The sequence below is a fragment of the Aulonocara sp. 'chitande type north' Nkhata Bay genome, linkage group LG3 (assembly GCF_057382095.1).
Source record: "Aulonocara sp. 'chitande type north' Nkhata Bay isolate Kocher_YH1m ecotype deep benthic linkage group LG3, A_spYH_male_GT1.1, whole genome shotgun sequence".
NCBI lineage: Eukaryota > Metazoa > Chordata > Actinopteri > Cichliformes > Cichlidae > Aulonocara > Aulonocara sp. 'chitande type north' Nkhata Bay.
Window position 1 is genome coordinate 60,850,361 of NC_141346.1, and position 19,733 is coordinate 60,870,093.

Genomic DNA, 19,733 nt, shown 5'->3' on the forward strand with positions numbered 1-19,733 from the left:
CATCACTGCTCCATCATTATTCACAGGAACCAGCCTGGACCTCCACCCAGCTCTGTGTCCTCTAAGAGCAAACGGGTGAAGCATTTCTTTCGTAATTTAGGGCAAAAAAAGTCATCTGACAAAAAGTAAGTTCATGTCAGTGTTAAAATGTTTGAAATTTTAATCAGCTTTTTACTATTTAACGATTTAAATAATAAACTATTTACATAGTTTGTTTATACTTTTTATGTAATGTATTGGACACATTGGATGTGACACATGTTTCATGTTCACTTACTTTTAGCGTCAATCAGAAACCATCCAGCTCTGTGTCCTTAAAGAGTGACTGGTCCAATCGTCGAGGCATTAATTTTAAATCCCAGCCTGTCTCTGCTGCAGCGAGGTGAGCTGTTAGTAACAAGAACTCTCTGATTTAAATGATTTTGATGTTTCCTGGTTTCTAAAATGCATCTCTGTAGCAGAGCAGTGTCTCCAAGGACACACAGGCTCAGCTGTAACTGTCAGTTTATCTGGTTTAAGACACATTTGGACTCAATTGGCTGTTTTTAACTATGTATTTTAATCAGAGGTGTAAATCTAGACCTCACACATCTGGATCCTAAACTATGATAGAAACAGCTGCTAGCAGTGGGTAGTTTGACTTTGATACGCTGCTCTACAAAGCAAACAAAGGTTTGTGCAGCTCCTCTTCAGAAAAGTGTTCAGAGAGCAGCTGCTGTATTAGACAAAGGCTCGTCGTGTTAGCCCAGATGTGTGTAACAGCTGGATGAAGGAGAACCATCACAGTCGCGTCTCCATCCCGCCTTTATTAATGAACTTCCTGTTGCTTGCAGATGACAGGAACACAAAGTGTTTGTGCCACGTGATGCTGCAGGATTTGTTAACGTGTCCATGATGGTAACATCTCCTCGTCTAACTGCAAACACATGAGCGCTCCTAACGGCAGCTATCACAGCCACACAGGCAGACTGTGTCTCACTGTTGCATTCAGGGACATTTGTTTTCCTGTAAAAAGCTGAACTCTAATCTAAGAGGACTGTTACTGACAGGAAACAGCTGCATTATCTGCAGTCTGTGTGATCACAGCTGCTTCAATCACTTTATCAGAGAATTGATCATTGAATAAAACATGTTTGTGTCTGCAGAGGTCAGAGGTCACAGTCTGCAGGATCCAGCTGTCCGTCTGTGAGGAGTGACTGGTCCAAACATCACCCTCCAGAGTTCAGTGCTGAACCTGGACCAACGAGGTCAGAGACCTGTGATGACTCCTTTACATGTTTGTGTTTTCCTGGATAAATATGACCAAAGATTCATTAAAAAGATAAAAATATTAGACTTTGTCCTGTAGCGCTGTGTGGCAGGCAGGATTGGACCCAAACACAACAGGATGAAGTCAAAGAGGCAGCTTTATTTCAGCTGTGAACATGCAAACAGCAGAAATAAGGAAACATAACTGTAGGTTTGCAGTGAATGAAGCCTCAGCTCGATGCTGCACTTTGTCCCTCTTTTCCTTCTCCAAACAGCCACATCAGGAGTCTTTGATGGAGTTTTAAAATATTTAATTACAAATGTCCAAAGATGGGTTCAGGATACCTGAATCCACAGTTATTAAAGCTCAAATAGTTCACAGGGTTTGGACTTTGTTAGGTGACGAGAGAACATCAAAGTGTTTTTTATCTTTAAACAGTATTTTTATCACTTCAGTTGCTCTCACAGCCCTGTTTGTTATTTTACCAGAGCTCTTATGTTTCACTCAGTGCTCCCACCAAACACCTTGGAGGACACATTACAGGGAGTGCAGAATTATTAGGCAAGTTGTATTTTTGAGGAATAATGTTATTATTGAACAACAACCATGTTCTCAATGAACCCAAAAAACTCATTAATGTCAAAGCTGAATGTTTTTGGAAGTAGTTTTTAGTTTGTTTTTAGTTTGAGCTATTTTAGGGGGATATCTGTGTGTGCAGGTGACTATTACTGTGCATAATTATTAGGCAACTTAACAAAAAACAAATATATACCCATTTCAATTATTTATTTTTACCAGTGAAACCAATATAACATCTCCACATTCACAAATATACATTTCTGACATTCAAAAACAAAACAAAAACAAATCAGCGACCAATATAGCCACCTTTCTTTGCAAGGACACTCAAAAGCCTGCCATCCATGGATTCTGTCAGTGTTTTGATCTGTTCACCATCAACATTGCGTGCAGCAGCAACCACAGCCTCCCAGACACTGTTCAGAGAGGTGTACTGTTTTCCCTCCTTGTAAATCTCACATTTGATGATGGACCACAGGTTCTCAATGGGGTTCAGATCAGGTGAACAAGGAGGCCATGTCATTAGTTTTTCTTCTTTTATACCCTTTCTTGCCAGCCACGCTGTGGAGTACTTGGACGCGTGTGATGGAGCATTGTCCTGCATGAAAATCATGTTTTTCTTGAAGGATGCAGACTTCTTCCTGTACCACTGCTTGAAGAAGGTGTCTTCCAGAAACTGGCAGTAGGACTGGGAGTTGAGCTTGACTCCATCCTCAACCCGAAAAGGCCCCACAAGCTCATCTTTGATGATACCAGCCCAAACCAGTACTCCACCTCCACCTTGCTGGCGTCTGAGTCGGACTGGAGCTCTCTGCCCTTTACCAATCCAGCCACGGGCCCATCCATCTGGCCCATCAAGACTCATTCTCATTTCATCAGTCCATAAAACCTTAGAAAAATCAGTCTTGAGATATTTCTTGGCCCAGTCTTGACGTTTCAGCTTGTGTGTCTTGTTCAGTGGTGGTCGTCTTTCAGCCTTTCTTACCTTGGCCATGTCTCTGAGTATTGCACACCTTGTGCTTTTGGGCACTCCAGTGATGTTGCAGCTCTGAAATATGGCCAAACTGGTGGCAAGTGGCATCTTGGCAGCTGCACGCTTGACTTTTCTCAGTTCATGGGCAGTTATTTTGCACCTTGGTTTTTCCACACGCTTCTTGCGACCCTGTTGACTATTTTGAATGAAACGCTTGGTTGTTCGATGATCACGCTTCAGAAGCTTTGCAATTTTGAGACTGCTGCATCCCTCTGCAAGATATCTCACTATTTTTGACTTTTCTGAGCCTGTCAAGTCCTTCTTTTGACCCATTTTGCCAAAGGAAAGGACGTTGCCTAATAATTATGCACACCTGATATAGGGTGTTGATGTCATTAGACCACACCCCTTCTCATTACAGAGATGCACATCACCTAATATGCTTAATTGGTAGTAGGCTTTCGAGCCTATACAGCTTGGAGTAAGACAACATGCATGAAGAGGATGATGTGGACAAAATACTCATTTGCCTAATAATTCTGCTCTCCCTGTAGTGTGATTTAGATTTCATTGGTGTAAACACCAGTCACACAAGCTAACCCATGGAGGCAGCAGCAGGCTTTGTGTTTGGTCTGTTGGCTTAAACTAAGAGAGTTTAGTTTGTTAGCACAAAGAGCTGTCAGCTAAAGCCCCGAATGCACTTTGAATACAGACGAACTGAGAAAAAGACTTTAAATACAGCAAACAGTCAAACTGACCACATGTTTTTCTGCTGATCATCCACAGCAGTACGTTTAGCATTCATGCTAGCAGCAGGCTATGACTGTCCACTCAGTACCAACACAGGTAGGAGTGAGCAGTGATGAAGCAGGACTGTGGGCAAGTTTGAGCTACAATCCTATTGGCTTCTCAGTTTCTCCAAAGAAAAGGGGAAAAATTCTTGGTGTTGTGAAGATGTGAGTTGGTCTTGTTGTCGTGGGGCTGGAAGGATGCTGGCAGTGAGAGGCTTTTCATACAGTGTTCAGTAACAGAATGAGAAGAAAGCCACTGCACATGAAACAAGGTGCTCGTAGTGTTTGTTTACTGTGTTTGTGCCACAATGTCAGATCAGTTGTAGATTCACATGCAGACTTGTCCAGTGAAACCAGTGCAAGTACTGCAGTACAGAGCAAAGACTAAGCAAGGGTGTTATTGTAAACTTTAACAAAAGACTGTTATGTGACAAAGAGTAAGTACATTATTTTTATGAGATTGTTCATCATGTCTTTAATTTAATATTTCCAGTTTTTCCTTCCTGTCTCATGAAGCTGTGACATTTATTGTTTTTCTTTTAGGATCAATAAGAGGCCAGAATCTCCTGGACCTGAACCCAGCTGTGTTTCCTTAAAGAGCAACGAGTCGAAGGATGTTGGTGAAGACTTTAAAGGCTGTTCTTCTGCTGCTGAGAGGTAATGTGTGTCTAGATGTTGTTCCTGACTCTGTATTTCTGAATAAATCCTCATGTTTAATATCAGCTCAGCTCTTTTTCACACATTTCTATGTTGGTGTGTGAAGCGGTGTGTGTTGGAGTGTTTCCACAAACACAGCAGTCAGAGTGGAAAGAGTGGATGTTGTAGGAGGTGTTTGTGTAGTGAAGAGGCTGAGTGTCTGTAGGACTCCAGCTGCTCCAGCAGGTGTCTCCTTTGTGCTTTGCTTCAAACACAGTGTAGGGAGGAGCTTCCACTCAGGTGTTTCAGGTGTTGCTGGATGGAGGAGGACAAATAGTTTTTCCCTTCAGTGACACTTCAGCAGCTCAATGTTCTGGGAGATGTTTGTCTTTATGAAGGTTTATGGATTCTTGTTCTTACTTTGGTGAAACTGAGCAATACATTTTCCATCTAACATTTAAAGTAAATTTCCAGGTGAATAAAAGATCTGCAGCTGCAGCCTCTGTGATGTTTCACAGTCTGAAAGTAACAAATTCAACCAGAGTTCAAACAAAGGCTTAATATACGTGTGTGTTTGATATAATGTCAACAAGTACAAACAGGTGTTCTTACAGGTCTTAATCACAGAGCTCTGATAAGTCTGGTGACTTTCACACTCAGCAATTTTGCTGCCTTTTATTTTATATTGGCCTTTTTAAAGCCCTTCAAAGTCTCCCACATTCATACAGAGCTTTTAACACCAAACTCCTTTACAGTCCTTCTCCTCTCACACACGATCACATGACTGATTTGTCTGCAGCAGCTGTGTTACTGCTAGTATTTTATTATGTGTGTAATCTCCTCATATTGTTCCTGTGGTTTAGTTTGACTTCCTTCTGCAAACTCAGCTGCTCTGTTGCTGATACACGTCTCCATGAATATGATTGATCAGATGCTGCCAACACCATGTGTTTCATGTGAGCGCTCAGCTGAAACCCTGGGTTGACTTATCGAGTTAATAACAAGCTTCACGTGACTGTGAATGCTAAAGTGAATCCAGATAAAGGAAAGAGACCCTGCTAATGTTGGACTCACTTCTTAGTGTAGATCCCAGGAGGAAGTTCAACATAGCCATTCTTTGTGCTAGCTCGACCAAACCTGAGACCACAGTGCAGGATAATGATCATCATCTGTCTCTGTCAAGGACATTTAAAATCCACAAATAACAAACATAATTATATTTGATCATTAAAAATATGTTTTCACTTAAAAAAGCATGAGCACACTGGTGGATTACAGAAACATGAAAACTGGTTAACAGTAAAGTTAATTTAGGTGTAAACAAAGTGTCAAACATACTTAAGTAGAAGGACTGATGTTTGTGTTAAAATACCCTCTTAAAGCTGAAATAATGATTCAACTTCTTTCTCCAAAAGTTGATTCTGTTCATCTGGACGTAGCGTTTTGTGGGAGAAACATTTCGTCTCTCATCCAGGTGACTCCTTCAGTCTCAGCTGACTGCAGGTTTCAATCTTATAAACAGGACATTTGCATGATGACTGAAACCTGCCCACTGAAGGAACAATGGGCTGGGAGGTCAGTTCCTTAATCTTAATTATGCAATTCTCATGACCATTGATCAACAACCACTGATCAATGGTCATGAGTACCATTCACAGAGAGTTGGGGAATGGCTGCAATCACAGCATGTAAGATGGTGACAGATGTACCCTTAGGCCCCCTCCTCAATTCAGAGATGGTCTTTCCCTTTTCACGTAAATGGCCTCCTTGACTCCGCCTTCAAACCAGCGTTCCTCCCTGTCCGGGATGTTACATCCTCATCATTGAAAGAGTGTCCACTGGCCTGTAGGTGTAAATAGACTGCAGAGTCCTGGCCTGACGAGGTGGCTCTTCTGTGTTGTAGCCAGAGGTTGTTTGGTTTCCTCGATGTATAAATCCTGCCAATCGTCCTGCACTTAACAGCGTACACTATGTTACTCTGTTTGTGTCGGGGGACCCGATCCTTGGGGTGGACCAGTTTTTGGCGCAGCGTGTTTTGGGGTTTAAAAGCCACAGAGACCCAGTGTTTAGAAAAAATGCGACTCAGCTGCTCCGACACTCCTGACACATATGGGATAGCTACAGGTTTTCTCTTAGGCAGCGGTTGTCCTTCTCTCCTGGATCGACTGGAACTTTCTTTAGGAGCCTTTCCAGCTTTGACAAAAGTCCAGCTGGGACACATTTACGCTACGTCCAGATGAAGAGAATCAACTTTTGGAGATTTACTTTCCTGGATGATTGAGAATGCATCAAGACGTTCCTCCTAAAGTGTTATTCAGAAAAATGACAAAAACAGTTTTAAAAATAAGGATTAAAATATTAAAAACTATGTTTTTGAGTTTCCTGATGTAGCACAAAAATATATGAACATAACTGTATATAGGACAGATATTTCACGGTTCTTTTAGGCAGCACCAAAAAACAAAAAGACTATTTTTAAGCTGTCTGAGGTAGTGAGTCAACATGTCACACTGGGTCAAAGGTCAGGGAGTAAAAGTGTGTTTTAAAGGAGGTTTAAAAGCAGCGAGTGAAGGAGCCTGTCGAGGTAAATCGTTCCATAACTGATCAAATTCAGTTGGTGGACCTCTGTGTGAAATCAAGCATCTGGTTCACAGAGAGGATAACCCTCACATGGGCTGTACAACATTATATAGGGAGACATTGTATTTTTATTTTATTTTTTATTCCTATTTATTCTATTTATCCCCTTTGTATATTTTATTTATATTTGTCTCTGTATTTATATATATGTGTGTGTGTGTGTATATGTATGTGTGTGTGTGTGTGTATATATATATATATATATATATATATATATATATATATATATATATATATATATATATATATATATATATATATATATATATATATATATATATATATATATATATATATATATATATATATATATATATATATATATATATATATAAAAACAATTCTGTAACTGTAACTTCGGTCGTTGCTGTGCTTTTTGGAAGTCGAATTTCCCAGAGGAACCCACCCGAGGGATTAATAAAGTTCTATCTTATCTTATCTTAAAAACAGAGATTATCGTAGCCATCGCTCTCTCGCATGGACGTGGCAGTCTTGCTGTCTGCTGCGAATCCTCCCCGTACCTCCGTGACCTCGTCTGGTATCTGCTCCCTCCTCTGTAAGAGACAGTAAAGGAAAACACGTCTCTGCCTAGTCTTGAAAATCTAATCTTATCATCCATTGTTCTTCTAGGGCCTCTTCTTCTTGTGGCCTCAGCTAACTGCTAATATTTAAATGGCTAACATTAACATGTGTGCCAGCCAGGTTAACATTTATGATGAACTATGATTAATTAACTGATGTTGAAACTGGAGCTTTACTGACCTCTGAAATTCCTCCTAAAGTGTTATTCAGTGTTGTGACAGTCAGCTGCTTCAGCTGCTGCTGGGATGGGCTGTGGCAAAGAGAACAGAGAAAATCCAAATCAGAGTTTTTCTCTGAATTAAAAGGAAACAACAATATATTCTACATGGTGAAACTGATGGTTTATGGTGTTTGGGTCTGTTTTTCTGTATTTATGCAGATAAAGTGTAAACTCAGATGAATTATACCATCAAATGTTAAAGGAAAATATCAGGATGAGTGTCTGTGAGCTGAGAAGGACGTGAAGCGAGCAGTTTATCCCAGAGCTGAAGCTGCTCTGTGTGCAGAGATGAGCTCAGATTCCTGCTGTGATTGATCAACAGTCACAGAAATGTAGACTTGTAGTTATTACTGCAGTATGGTCACAGCAGATACTGATAAACATGTATTATGAGGATGGATGATCAAGTTTCTCACTCTCTCCTTTAAATCTCAGTTTTTTCTTCTTCACAGTTTATCTGTTAATTTATTAATGAATAACACTGAAAGAGTTTCTGTTATATTTCCCCTTGAACATCAGCTTATTAGGGCGGCATTAGGAAATAGCCCCCCTCCAAAGAATGAATAAATGAATGATGATAATAATAAAATGATTCAAAAGCAGAGCTCAGAGTGGTAGGATGGTCAAACATGGATCCACAGGTGGTTCAACTGCATTTGGTGACGTGACCAAAGCAAATCTTTCAAATAATCCCACCATCAACGGGATGTTGTCTCCTTTACTACGGTTACTTTACTTGGTCACCGTGTGAATTTCTTTGAAATGAACCAAATTCTTTTATTTGTTGGTTGTTGCATATTTAACCTCTACAGTCAGGAAAGGAGGAGATGAGGCCTCAACAATGTTGGGTTGTAGCTGTGGTTCAGGTTAGAGTGAGTGTCCATGGAATAAATGTAAGTCAGTGAACTGGAAACATGACTGTGTTCAAACTTTGTTTTCCTTTTTATAATGAGTCTAATCAAAGGTGGACAGAAGTATCTCCACTTTGACTTTTCTGTGTCACCATCAGAGCTTCTGCACAGTGTGGAGAAAGATCCAGAAGCAGAGCTGGACTGCAGACAGCCAGTCAGAGCAGCTGTGTACAAAGTAAGACTGAACATCTGTCTGCTGATGGACTCATTTCTGAAAACTGGACTTCTTGTGTTGTTCAGACATTGAAGAGTTTTCTTTCTCTTTAGTCTCGTTGTTTTTCTTTCTTTCAGCAGATGTTGGTCTGCAGGAGGTTTTAGATGAACATAAGATCAGTCTGAGGAGGAGATGTGAACGTGTGACTGAAGGAAGTGATGAAACAGGAAGTAGAACCCTCCTCAACAGGATCTACACTGAGCTCTACATCACAGAGGGACAGAGTGAAGAGGTTCATACCCAACATGAGGTGAGGCAGCTGGAGACAGCTTCCAAGATGGACGCCCTCCATGACGCTCCAATCAGGTGCCAGGACATCTTTAAAGCCTTACCTGACCAACAGAGACCCGTCAGAGTGGTTCTGACCAACGGCGTGGCTGGTGTTGGAAAAACCTTCTCAGTGCAGAAGTTCACTCTGGACTGGGCAGAGGGCTTGGAGAACCAACATGTCAGTGTGGTGGTTCTGCTTTCATTCAGGGAGCTGAACCTGATCAGAGATGAGCAGTACAGTCTTCTGGAGCTGCTCCATGTTTTCCATCCAACATTACAGAAGGTCACAGCAGAGAAGCTGGCTGTCTCTCAGCTTTTGTTCATCTTTGACGGCCTGGATGAAAGCAGACTTTCATTGGATTTCACCAACAGGAAGCTGCTGTCTGATGTCACACAGAAGTCATCAGTCAGCCAGCTGCTGACAAACCTCATCCAGGGGAATCTGCTTCCCTCGGCTCTCGTCTGGATAACTTCCCGACCTGCAGCAGCCAATCAGATCCCTCCTACATGTGTTGACAGGCTAACAGAAGTACGAGGCTTCACTGACGCCCAGAAGGAGGAGTACTTCAGGAGGAGATTCAGTGATGAAGAGCTGTCCAGCAGAATCATCTCCCACATGAAGACATCCAGGAGCCTCCACATCATGTGTAGTATCCCAGTCTTCTGCTGGATCACTGCTACAGTTCTGGAGCACATGTTGACTACAGAGCAGAGAGGAGGGCTGCCCAAGACCCTGACTGACATGTACTCACACTTCCTGCTGGTTCAGACAAAGAGGAAGAAGAACAAGTACCATGAGGGACGTGAGACGAGTCCACAGGAGCTGACGAAGGCTGATAGGAAAGTTCTTCTGAAGCTGGGGAGGCTGGCGTTTGAACATCTGGAGAAAGGAAACATCATGTTCTACCAAAAAGACCTGGAGCAGTGTGGTCTGGATGTGACAGAGGCCTCGGTGTACTCAGGAGTTTGTACAGAGATCTTCAAAAGAGAGTGTGTGATCTTCCAGAAACCAGTCTACTGCTTTGTTCATCTGAGCATTCAGGAGTTTCTGGCTGCTGTCTACATGTTCCACTGTCACACCAACAGGAAGACAGAGGTGGTAGAAGGTTTTCTAGGGAATTTCCGAGAAGAATACAAAAACAGATCTTTTTTTAAGAACATGTTCAAGTCTTATAGCTTCCCATCAATGGATGTCTTTTTGACTAAAGGCATGTATAAATCCCTCCAGAGTAAAAATGGCCACCTGGACCTGTTTGTTCGCTTCCTTCATGGCCTCTGTCTGGAGTCCAACCAGAGACTCTTAGTAGGTCTGCTGGGTCAGACAGAGATCAGTCCAGGAACCATCCAGAGAGTCATCAACAACCTGAAGGAGATGAACAGTGATGAAATCTCTCCTGACAGAAGCATCAACATCTTCCACTGTCTGATGGAGATGAACCACCTCACATTATTTCAGGAGATCCAAGAGTTCCTGAAATCAGAGAACAGATCAGAGAAGAAACTCTCTGCAATCCAGTGCTCAGCTCTGGCCTTCATGCTGCAGATGTCAGAGGAGGTTCTGGATGAGTTGGACCTGCAGAAGTACAACACATCAGAGCGGGGACGACAGAGACTGATTCCAGCTGTGAGGAACTGCAGAAAGGCTGGGTGAGTCCAGATGTGATCATTAACATCATTGATCAGTGTAGGTTAGTAGTTTAATGTTGAAAATAAAATCAGATTGTAACCACAAAGTGTTTGTGTCCGTACGCTGCAACCTTCCACACCATTCCTTTATTGTACAGACTCAGCAGCAGCTCCATGGATCCCAAATCCAAGAGTGGAGAACAGATTTGAAGTGTGTCACATCCATGCAGTCACAGCTGTTTCCACCATGTTTCCACTGATATTGATCCTGTTCAATGACACGTTTCATATCAGTGAATATGTTCTTTAGGACGTCCACTGACATGTTTAAGTGTCCTGCTGGAAATCACTCAAATCATCCATGAAATCCATGAAAAATCCTTTTAGTGTTTCTAACTTCACCCTCTGTCCTCTCTCTCTCTCCATCCTCCTCACTGCTTCTTTCACTGATAATCACACAAACATCGTATTCAGCTACAAAATAACACAATAATATCATCTGATGATCATTATTATAAGAGCAGGATCCATATTTGATATCAGAGTAACACACTGCTTGGTTATGTGCAGTCATCATCAGTGACTGTGGGTCAAACAGAAGCTCTCTGATTGGTTGCTGACCTTGGTCACCTGTCCACTCTCACCTGTTTGTGTTTGCTCTCTCTTTGCTGTCTCCATCCTCTCTCTCCTTTCTCTCCCTCTCTGTCTTTGTACGTCACTCAGGTCCAATGGAAACAGTGACATTTACAAACCAATCAAAGACAAACTGATCCATGTCAGGTTATAACAATATTCAAAGTGAATACAGGCTGCTGCTGGACACAGACAGGTAACATCATTTTGACTTGCTGTCACCTGGATCTGGACTCATAAACACTGAAGCCCTGAACAGGAATACAAATCATTTTCTGCCAACTAGCGACACAGCAGCAGATAATGGCTCAGAAAGCTCAAATGAGCCAATCATTTCTGTGTTTAGTTCCCCTGAAATCAGATCTGATATCAGCAGCTCTGAGTTCATTCATCATTATTGTCCAGTGATGAGCTTTCTGCTACGTTTGGTAACAGTCAGCAGGTTTTTCCTGCGTGTGGACGTGAACAGTCGTACCTGACAGCAGGTAGCAAACAGAGATCATCTTTCCAGCTGGAACTCTTCACTGAGCTGAACTCATTCAAAATGTTCTGGAGTCAAAACAGGAAACAGTCCAAATGTGTGTCTTCACTCTGACTCTGGATCAGATCTCAGTGACAGACTGTGGACATTATGGAAGCCTAAATGTGACACCATCTTCCTCCTTCATCTGCAGATTAAAGCCAAACAAAGATTCTCATTAAAAGTCTGCAGGTCTGAGAGAGACTCAATCGTTGTGTCATGTCAAACACAGTAAGAGGAGCTGAAGCACAGATGTGAAGAGCAGATTCATCAGATTATGACCTCACTCTGTTTTGTCTTCATATACATTCAGTCTGTGTTTATAATGCAGATTTTCTGCTTTTATAATAACACATTTTATATTTTCTATCATCACAGACTGACTCACTGTGGACTCTCAGAGTCTCACTGTGAAGTTGTGGCCTCAGCTCTGAAGTCCAACCCCTCCCATCTGACACAGCTGGACATGACTTGGAACAAGCTGCAGGATTCAGCAGTGAAGCTTCTGTGTGCTGGACTGGAGAGTCCAAACTGTCGACTGGAGACTCTGAGGTGAGTTCACTGACTGCGGCTGTTGTTGTTTTTCTATATTTCAGGTCTTTGATGTTTGAAACTTTCTTTAGTTCCTAAATGTTCAGGATGTGTCTGAAGACAAATGTGAAGGAGTTTGAGTGCTTTCAGAAATGTTGTCTTTCCAAACGACTGAACAAGAGTTTTTCCTTTTGGCTCCAAACAGAAGTGACAGACTTGAGCAGGGTTCATTTAAAGGCTGACAGAAGTGGAGTGGTGACGGGGAGATGTTTGACAGGACAGTGTTTCAGCCTCCACAGGTTCATGTTGTGCTCCATCAGTCAGTGAAGATGAAGTCAGTGCTGATGAGGCTGTAGAGTGTGTGAGGGATGTGAATGAGGATGATGAAGATCTGATGATAGCAGATAAAAACAGGCTGCAGAGACTTTGAGCCATACAGGGCACACAGTGTGTGTACAGAACAGCTGAAATCATTATGGAGGCCTCACTGGGATATGGAAGCATCACAGTACAGCTTCAGTGAAGCATTAAAGTCTCTGATATGAGATGAGAAATGAAGCAGCCAGAGCTTTTTCATGAGTGGAAATCCACTGTGACTGTGAGCTGCTGCTACAGCCTCCAGATTAGCCAGCAGCTCATCCTGCTCAACATTTTCTCACCAACTTTAATGGAAGTGTGATGTTTTCAGCTGGAGTGATGGTCAGGGTGGCCTCCCTCTCCTCTTCTTCTCATCTTCCTCTTTCATTTGTAAAGCCACTTCTGCTGCTTTCATTCATTTGGAAGTCCTGTAGCTGAGTTTGGGAGAGACTAACAGCCTCGGCAGCAGAGGGGAGAAAGGCTGTAACACCACCACTTTACTCTGTTCTACCTGTCACATCATTTTATCAGGAAACAAATATGCTCATGTTTTTACTATGTTTGTCTTGAAGATGTAAGAAGATCACATGGTGCTTTTTATTATTGTGTTGGTTTGTTTCCTGTCTCTTGGATGGAGCCCAGCTGTGCGTGGCCCCTGGGCCTGTGGTCAGAGTGTGTGCTGGATAATCCGGCCCAGGATGAGGCCAAACTGACATGGGATGAAATGTCTGTCACATAATTGAGCTTAGTGTAGTTTCATTTCTGCACAATTTAAAAAAACCAAAACTTTGTTCTGTCTTTTCTATGTTATACTGTAGACTTTCTTTGATACTGTGTCCAAAAGGAGCAGCTTTTACTTTGAAAGGGAGGCGTCTCTGTTTCCTCTTCAGGTTGGATGATGGAAGCAAATGAGTGTGCGATGTTCTTTCAGTGTTGCACTTTGTAGACGCTCCCTGAGCACTGGTCTCACAGCCAGCTGCACATAGAGACCAGTGTTGTTAGTCCAGGTCAGAAGATGACTTGTTGGAATGAAAATGAGCTTGTAGTTTGTCTGCTTTAATAATGTGACTGGAAAAAGGTGTTGGACTTCAAATATGTCCATTTCTTTCACACTTCACCTTTAAAAGTGAAGCCTTGTGGTTCCTGGAAGGAAAAACACGACTTTTTCAAGTCTTTGTCCTGTTTTTATGATAAATGTACGACTTTAATGTGAAACATTCAGAGTTTTTTCTCTTGTTGTGTTTGTTTGAAGCTGCTTCCTGTTTGCTTCAGCTGTTTGGAGTTTCCATTTTCTAAACTTCTACATTCTGAACCTTCTTCAGCTCTGAACAGATGATGAAACACTGAATGATTTCAAGCTCACACTTTGTCTAATAAACTTACATCTTTCATTCTTTATACAGATTGAGTCGCTGTGGTTTGTCAGAGATCAGCTGTGATTATCTGGCAGCAGCACTGAAGTCCAACCCCTCCCATCTGAGACAGCTGGACCTGAGCTGGAACAACAAGCTGCAGGATTCAGGAGTGAAGCATCTGTGTGGTTTCCTGGAGAGTCCAGGATGTGGACTTGAAACTCTGGGGTCAGTCAGCATGTTTTAGTTGTGCTGAGATGAATATGATGTGAAAGTTGTGCTGACACTAAACTGCAGACATCAGGCTGATATTATACTGATCCACACTGAGGATCTTCATGGTAAAGTCTGTTTTCTTCTTCTCTGGTTTAGTCCATTGACTGCAGCAGAACAATGTTCACATTTCAAACCTTCAAAGAAGAAGAAAAATCCTCCACTGGATAATTCACTGTGAAACTCTCCAACTCTTCATTCCACCTTAAAGTCTGTCTGACACTGAAATCCAAAGCAAAATGTGCGTTTGCTTTACAGACAGCAGTCCAACACAAACATACACACATCATCCAAAACACAGTCCAACATCCAAATCTCCTCCACTGCCAGCATGAATGATGGGAAAGAGAAGGAGGAACACTCTGACATTCAGGGTTAGAATGAGTTTCATGAAGCAGACTGTGAAGATCAAAGCTGCATTAGAAAGCTTACATGAATGAATGAGTGGACAGAAGTGGACAGAGATCATCTGAAGCACTTCAAAGGCTTTAAATCAGCACATTTCTCTTTATTCTTTATCAACTCTGTTAGTTTCTCTCAGTTTTCTGTGGAATGAAGCTAACAGCAGGCTAATAAGATGCTGACCAATAGGTTTCTATTAAAGGTTGTAATTTGTATATGAAAAAGTGCTTTGGCTCAGCAGGGATCAGCTTACAGGTAGAATACAGCTGCTGGATGGGATTAGCATGTCATAGCTATCTACCAAACTGCTAACTGGGGGATTTCAGGCCATCTATGGATCATTTTTGCTAACTGTTTATTCAGCTTAGGCTCACAGGGCTGCAGCCTGTGCCCTAGCTGTCATAGGGCAAGAGGCGTGGTCCACCTGCACAGGTGAGCAGTCCATCACAGGGCCAACAGAGAGAGACAGAGAAGCACTCTCTCACATCCACACCTACAGCCAATTTAGAAGCACCAATGAACCTAAGCAGCATTTCATTGGACTGTGGGAGAACATCCAACCTCCACAGAAAGGCCAACAAGCTTCAACCTACAACCTTCTTGCTTTAAGGCACTAGTGCGAACCACTTTTCCCCATTTCAGCCCAAATCCTGCATCTTCCTGTTTCTGACTCCAGGCCAGCTCCACTAACACTTTCTCATCAGACACTGCCACCTAGTGGAGGAAGTCTTAGTTCCATTTGAAGCTTCAGATTACAGTTAGTTCCTTTACAAAGAGGTGGAGGTGGTGGGGCCACAGCACCATCATCACTGAGTGCCATAGGACACTTAACCTTTGTTTCCATATGCTGGGAACTTCCTGTTGTTCCAAGGAGGACTGGAAAATGTGTGAAAATCTCCCAGTCAGTTCCTCACAGCACACTTCAATCATTTCCCTCCCACAGCATCAGGACCAGGGCTTTTTCTCTCTTTGGTCCCACTAAGAGATTTCCACACAAACACCTCATCAGTGGGACTCTCAGAGCTACCAGCCCTTTGCTACAATCACAAAGCTCTTCATTGAAATCAATGATATCAAAGCTGGAATCAAATGAGTCCAAGTCTTCTGCTGATTCAGCATCACATTCATCTTTGCTCCTTGTTCTGCATCCCCACCATGGACTTCATTCCTTTCCAAGCCAGCCTTGAGTGTCCTTTATTCAGCTCATCCTCTGCTTTACTTTTACACCTGATTTTAGCTGCTTTATCTCTCTTTCAACAAGTTTCTGTGCCTCAATCTTTTTCTTCTCTCCCTCATAACAAGACAGCTTCTTCTGCCTGAGAACATGTTGGAGTGATTTACTAATCCAGGGCTGCTTATTGGGGAAAATACTTCCTGTTTCCAAAGTAATCCCCATTTTTCCCAGAAAGAAATGTAAGTAGAAATCGATGATCTAAGTGAGAACATGAGCCTTTAAAAAGTCCCAGTGGGTGCAGTCAAAGCAGTCCCTCAGTCCCAGTATAGAGTCTTTGGTCCAGACTGGAACAACTGTGTGCCCAGTTTGAGCTCTCTTCAGTCCTGTGACCTGACAGACCCAGAGGGGCCATCACATCACATTTAGAAGCTCCCATAATGGAGCCACAACACATGTCCAACACTTAGTCTGTCTTGTTGGACCAACTGGAAGAAATGATTCAAGGACTTAGTCACAGAACAGAGATTCAAATCTCCAAAATCCAACTGGCTGCATCAGGACATATAGTCTGAAACTCTGCACAGTTTCCTGTTTGAAGCTGCTTCGTGTTGGCTTCAGCTGTTTGGAGTTTCCATTTTCTAAACTTCTACATTCTGAACCTTCTTCAGCTCTGAACAGATGATGAAACACTGAATGATTTCAAGCTCACACTTTGTCTAATAAACTTACATCTTTCATTCTTTATACAGATTGAGTGTCTGTGGTTTGTCAGAGATCAGCTGTGATTATCTGGCAGCAGCACTGAAGTCCAACCCCTCCCATCTGAGACAGCTGGAGCTGTGGGGAAACAACCTGAAGGATCCAGATGTGAAGCAGCTGTCTGATCTTCAGCAGAGTCCAGACTACAGACTGGAGACTCTGGAGTAAGTAGAGTGATGGAGTGAGTGGGTGGTGCTGTCAGCAGTATTGTACTAAACACAGTCAGTATGAAACAAAGATCCAGTGTTTCCTGTAAAGCTGCAGCTTCTCAGTGAAGCTGTGAGAGGAGAATGGTGACAGGCTTCAGGATTGGACACAAACACTTCCTGTTTCTGACCTTTATGGTCACCATAGTAACGGCTGACACGCTCAGATCAAACACTGTCAACAGCCAATCAGCTCTCTGAACAAAGCAGCACGCAGACCAATGACTGCATTCATTTCCAAGTTTAAAGCAGTGAAGAACACAGTCTGTAGGTGAGGAAGAATTTAGTGAGAGCAGATGTTTGGATGGAATTCCTCCAGTTAACAGCTGGAACCGTCCATCTGGATTGTTGGGCTTGTTGTTGGGGTTCCTACAGAGCTCAGAGTGGACACACCAAGGTTCTTCTAATGAATGAAAGTCCAAACTCAAACTAGGAGGGAAAAACATTTTCATCAACTTCAATAAAAATCCAAAGATTAGAAAAAGTGAAGCAACAATGAGTCCTAGTACAGTCCCAGCACTGAAGTCCCTGCTGCTCTTTATACTGGATGTGCTGCATCACTGACTGACAGCTGATGAAGAGTCTCTGGAAACACTCGTTTATCTCCTCTGCTCTTCCTTCTTCTCTCTGCAGGTGGAGGCTATGATGGTAAACAGGACGGTGTGTGTGCTGAGAGAGGAGGAGCTGTGTCCTGATGATCCAGAGAGGTTGAAGCAGCAGCAGCTTGTGTGTAGAGACGCTCTGACTGGGCCATGTTACTGGGAGGTGGAGAGGAGAGCTTCATCCAGCAGTGACTGACAGAGGAATGAGAAGAAGTGCAGATGACTGTCAGTGCTGCAGAGTGAACTGCTCTGAGAACAGCTCCACTGTCAGACACAATGTAGAGTCCAGCATCATCCCTGTGTGTCCCTCTGGATCTGACAGAGGATCATCAGTGTATCTGGACTGCTCTGCTGCTGCTCTGTCCTTCTACAGTCTCTGTCTGACTCTGGCTTCAGACCCTCCTGGATCAAACTCACCTGGAAAGACTTTCAAACATCACTCAATAGATTTGAATACAGAATATATTTGATATATACTGTAGATGTACTGTAGAGTTGCAGTTTGTCACTTGTAAATACAGTCTGTGAGCAGCTGTGAGCTGAAAGATCTTTCTAGAAACACGAAATGTTTTCACTCTTCTGTTGCTTTTTCATATATTTCCACAACATTAATATTGATCCCACCTGTCTCACCTGTTTCATGCTTTTATACATAATAACAGGACACGTGTGATCTGAGCGCTGCTCTGGTTGCTGTGCTGCACGTCTTCATTTAGATAACAGAAACATCTAGTGGTTCAGAGGGAGAACTGCAGGAGGTGGAGCTGTGTTTTAGCATGGAAAACTTTTTATCTTTTAGGCGCAGATACAAATATGACAAGTATCAGTGTGAGATACAAAAGGTCACATCAGTCAGCAGAGGGAACAGTGATCACACAGCAATGTAAGAATAGAAACATAACAGTGAATCTGGACATGTATACAGAGGGAAGCAAACAAACAGGATGTAACACTACATTAAAGCCACAAATGAGAAGAAAACAAACACAAAGGAAAATATATTTGATCTCAGGAATCCAAATCAGATGCTTTAGAGCAGGGGTCGGCAACCCTGGGCACGCGTGTCACAGCTGCCACGTGAAGGGTTAACTGATGGCACGACCATAGCTGGACTGGCCATCGGGCATACTGATGGTGATTTTTCGTTTTTAATGGGCCGATGATGTTTTTTTATTTTTTTGTAACGGTATAAACAATGAAAGATGGCGGATTGGCTGGATGCTGGTCGATATGTAAAAATAAGTCAGTTGTTTGGTGGTGGCTATGGCGGAGCTTCCACAGAGGCAGCAGGTGGATGAGGGAAAGGGGAGGCAGGAGGAGCAGAGACCTGAGGCGGCCGCCGGTCCGAGTGTCAGGTGAACTGAACTTCAGGTAAGAAGTTATGACCTGCAGTCTGTCTGGGTCAGATATAAACCAAGTTTAGGTGCAGTTTATTTTCCTTGTGCTGACTTTTTACAGTCAGTTACAATAACTCATACTGTGTACTAGCTAGCATGACGGAGTTTCTATACAGCTGGGTGGTGCTATGATGTTACTGATAGTGAACTTTACAGTGGCTTGCAAAAGTATTCGGCCCCCTTGAACTTTCCCACATTTTGTCACATTTCAGCACAAACATGAATCAGTTTTATTGGAATTCCACGTGAAAGACCAACACAAAGTGGAACGGAAATCATACATGATTCCAAACATTTTTTACAAATAAATAACTGCAAAGTGGGGTGTGCGTAATTATTCTGTCATGGAAAAACACACTGCCATCAACTGTTTTGTTTTTGTCAAAATCACTGTAATATAATCACTGTGCCTTTATATACACGTGACTTGTATTAATGCTGCTGCCCTCTTGTGGCTAAAGTGTAATTATGTTCTTGTTATTAGGGAAAACATTTGAGAGTAACATGACAAATGAGTCAGCACTTTGGCTTCAGCTTAAGAAATCCTCATTTTTATGTCATCAGTTATAGTTGCATGTATTCATTATCATAAGTTAACCTTTAATATTGATGTCTTAAATTGATTTTACTTAAACTAGCAATAATTTTATGGTTGCATTAAATAAATGCATCACTAATGAATGAACTATTTCAGTAATTAATTTAAAAAATCTACATAGTCAATTAAAGAAATATATTAATAATGAATTATCCATTAATTTCATTTAAAATTTTTCAATATTTGTTTATATACAATTCAAATTAGTTAATTACATATTTAATCAATTATTGGTTTG

General features: G+C 42.2%; 1 protein-coding gene across 1 annotated transcript in view; it reads left to right on the forward strand.

Moving 5' to 3' along the window:
* LOC147336420 (protein NLRC3-like) overlaps window positions 1–14,331 on the forward strand; it is a 95,483-nt gene extending 81,152 nt beyond the window's left edge. The window contains exons 3-10 of the mRNA XM_086287090.1: window positions 27–125; window positions 284–382; window positions 1,146–1,247; window positions 4,136–4,249; window positions 8,680–8,756; window positions 8,873–10,712; window positions 12,223–12,396; window positions 14,136–14,331. Coding sequence (XP_086143216.1) covers window positions 27–125; window positions 284–382; window positions 1,146–1,247; window positions 4,136–4,249; window positions 8,680–8,756; window positions 8,873–10,712; window positions 12,223–12,396; window positions 14,136–14,331 — 2,701 coding nt within the window. The remainder of the gene's footprint in view (window positions 1–26; window positions 126–283; window positions 383–1,145; window positions 1,248–4,135; window positions 4,250–8,679; window positions 8,757–8,872; window positions 10,713–12,222; window positions 12,397–14,135) is intronic.
* Window positions 14,332–19,733: the final 5,402 nt, after the last annotated feature.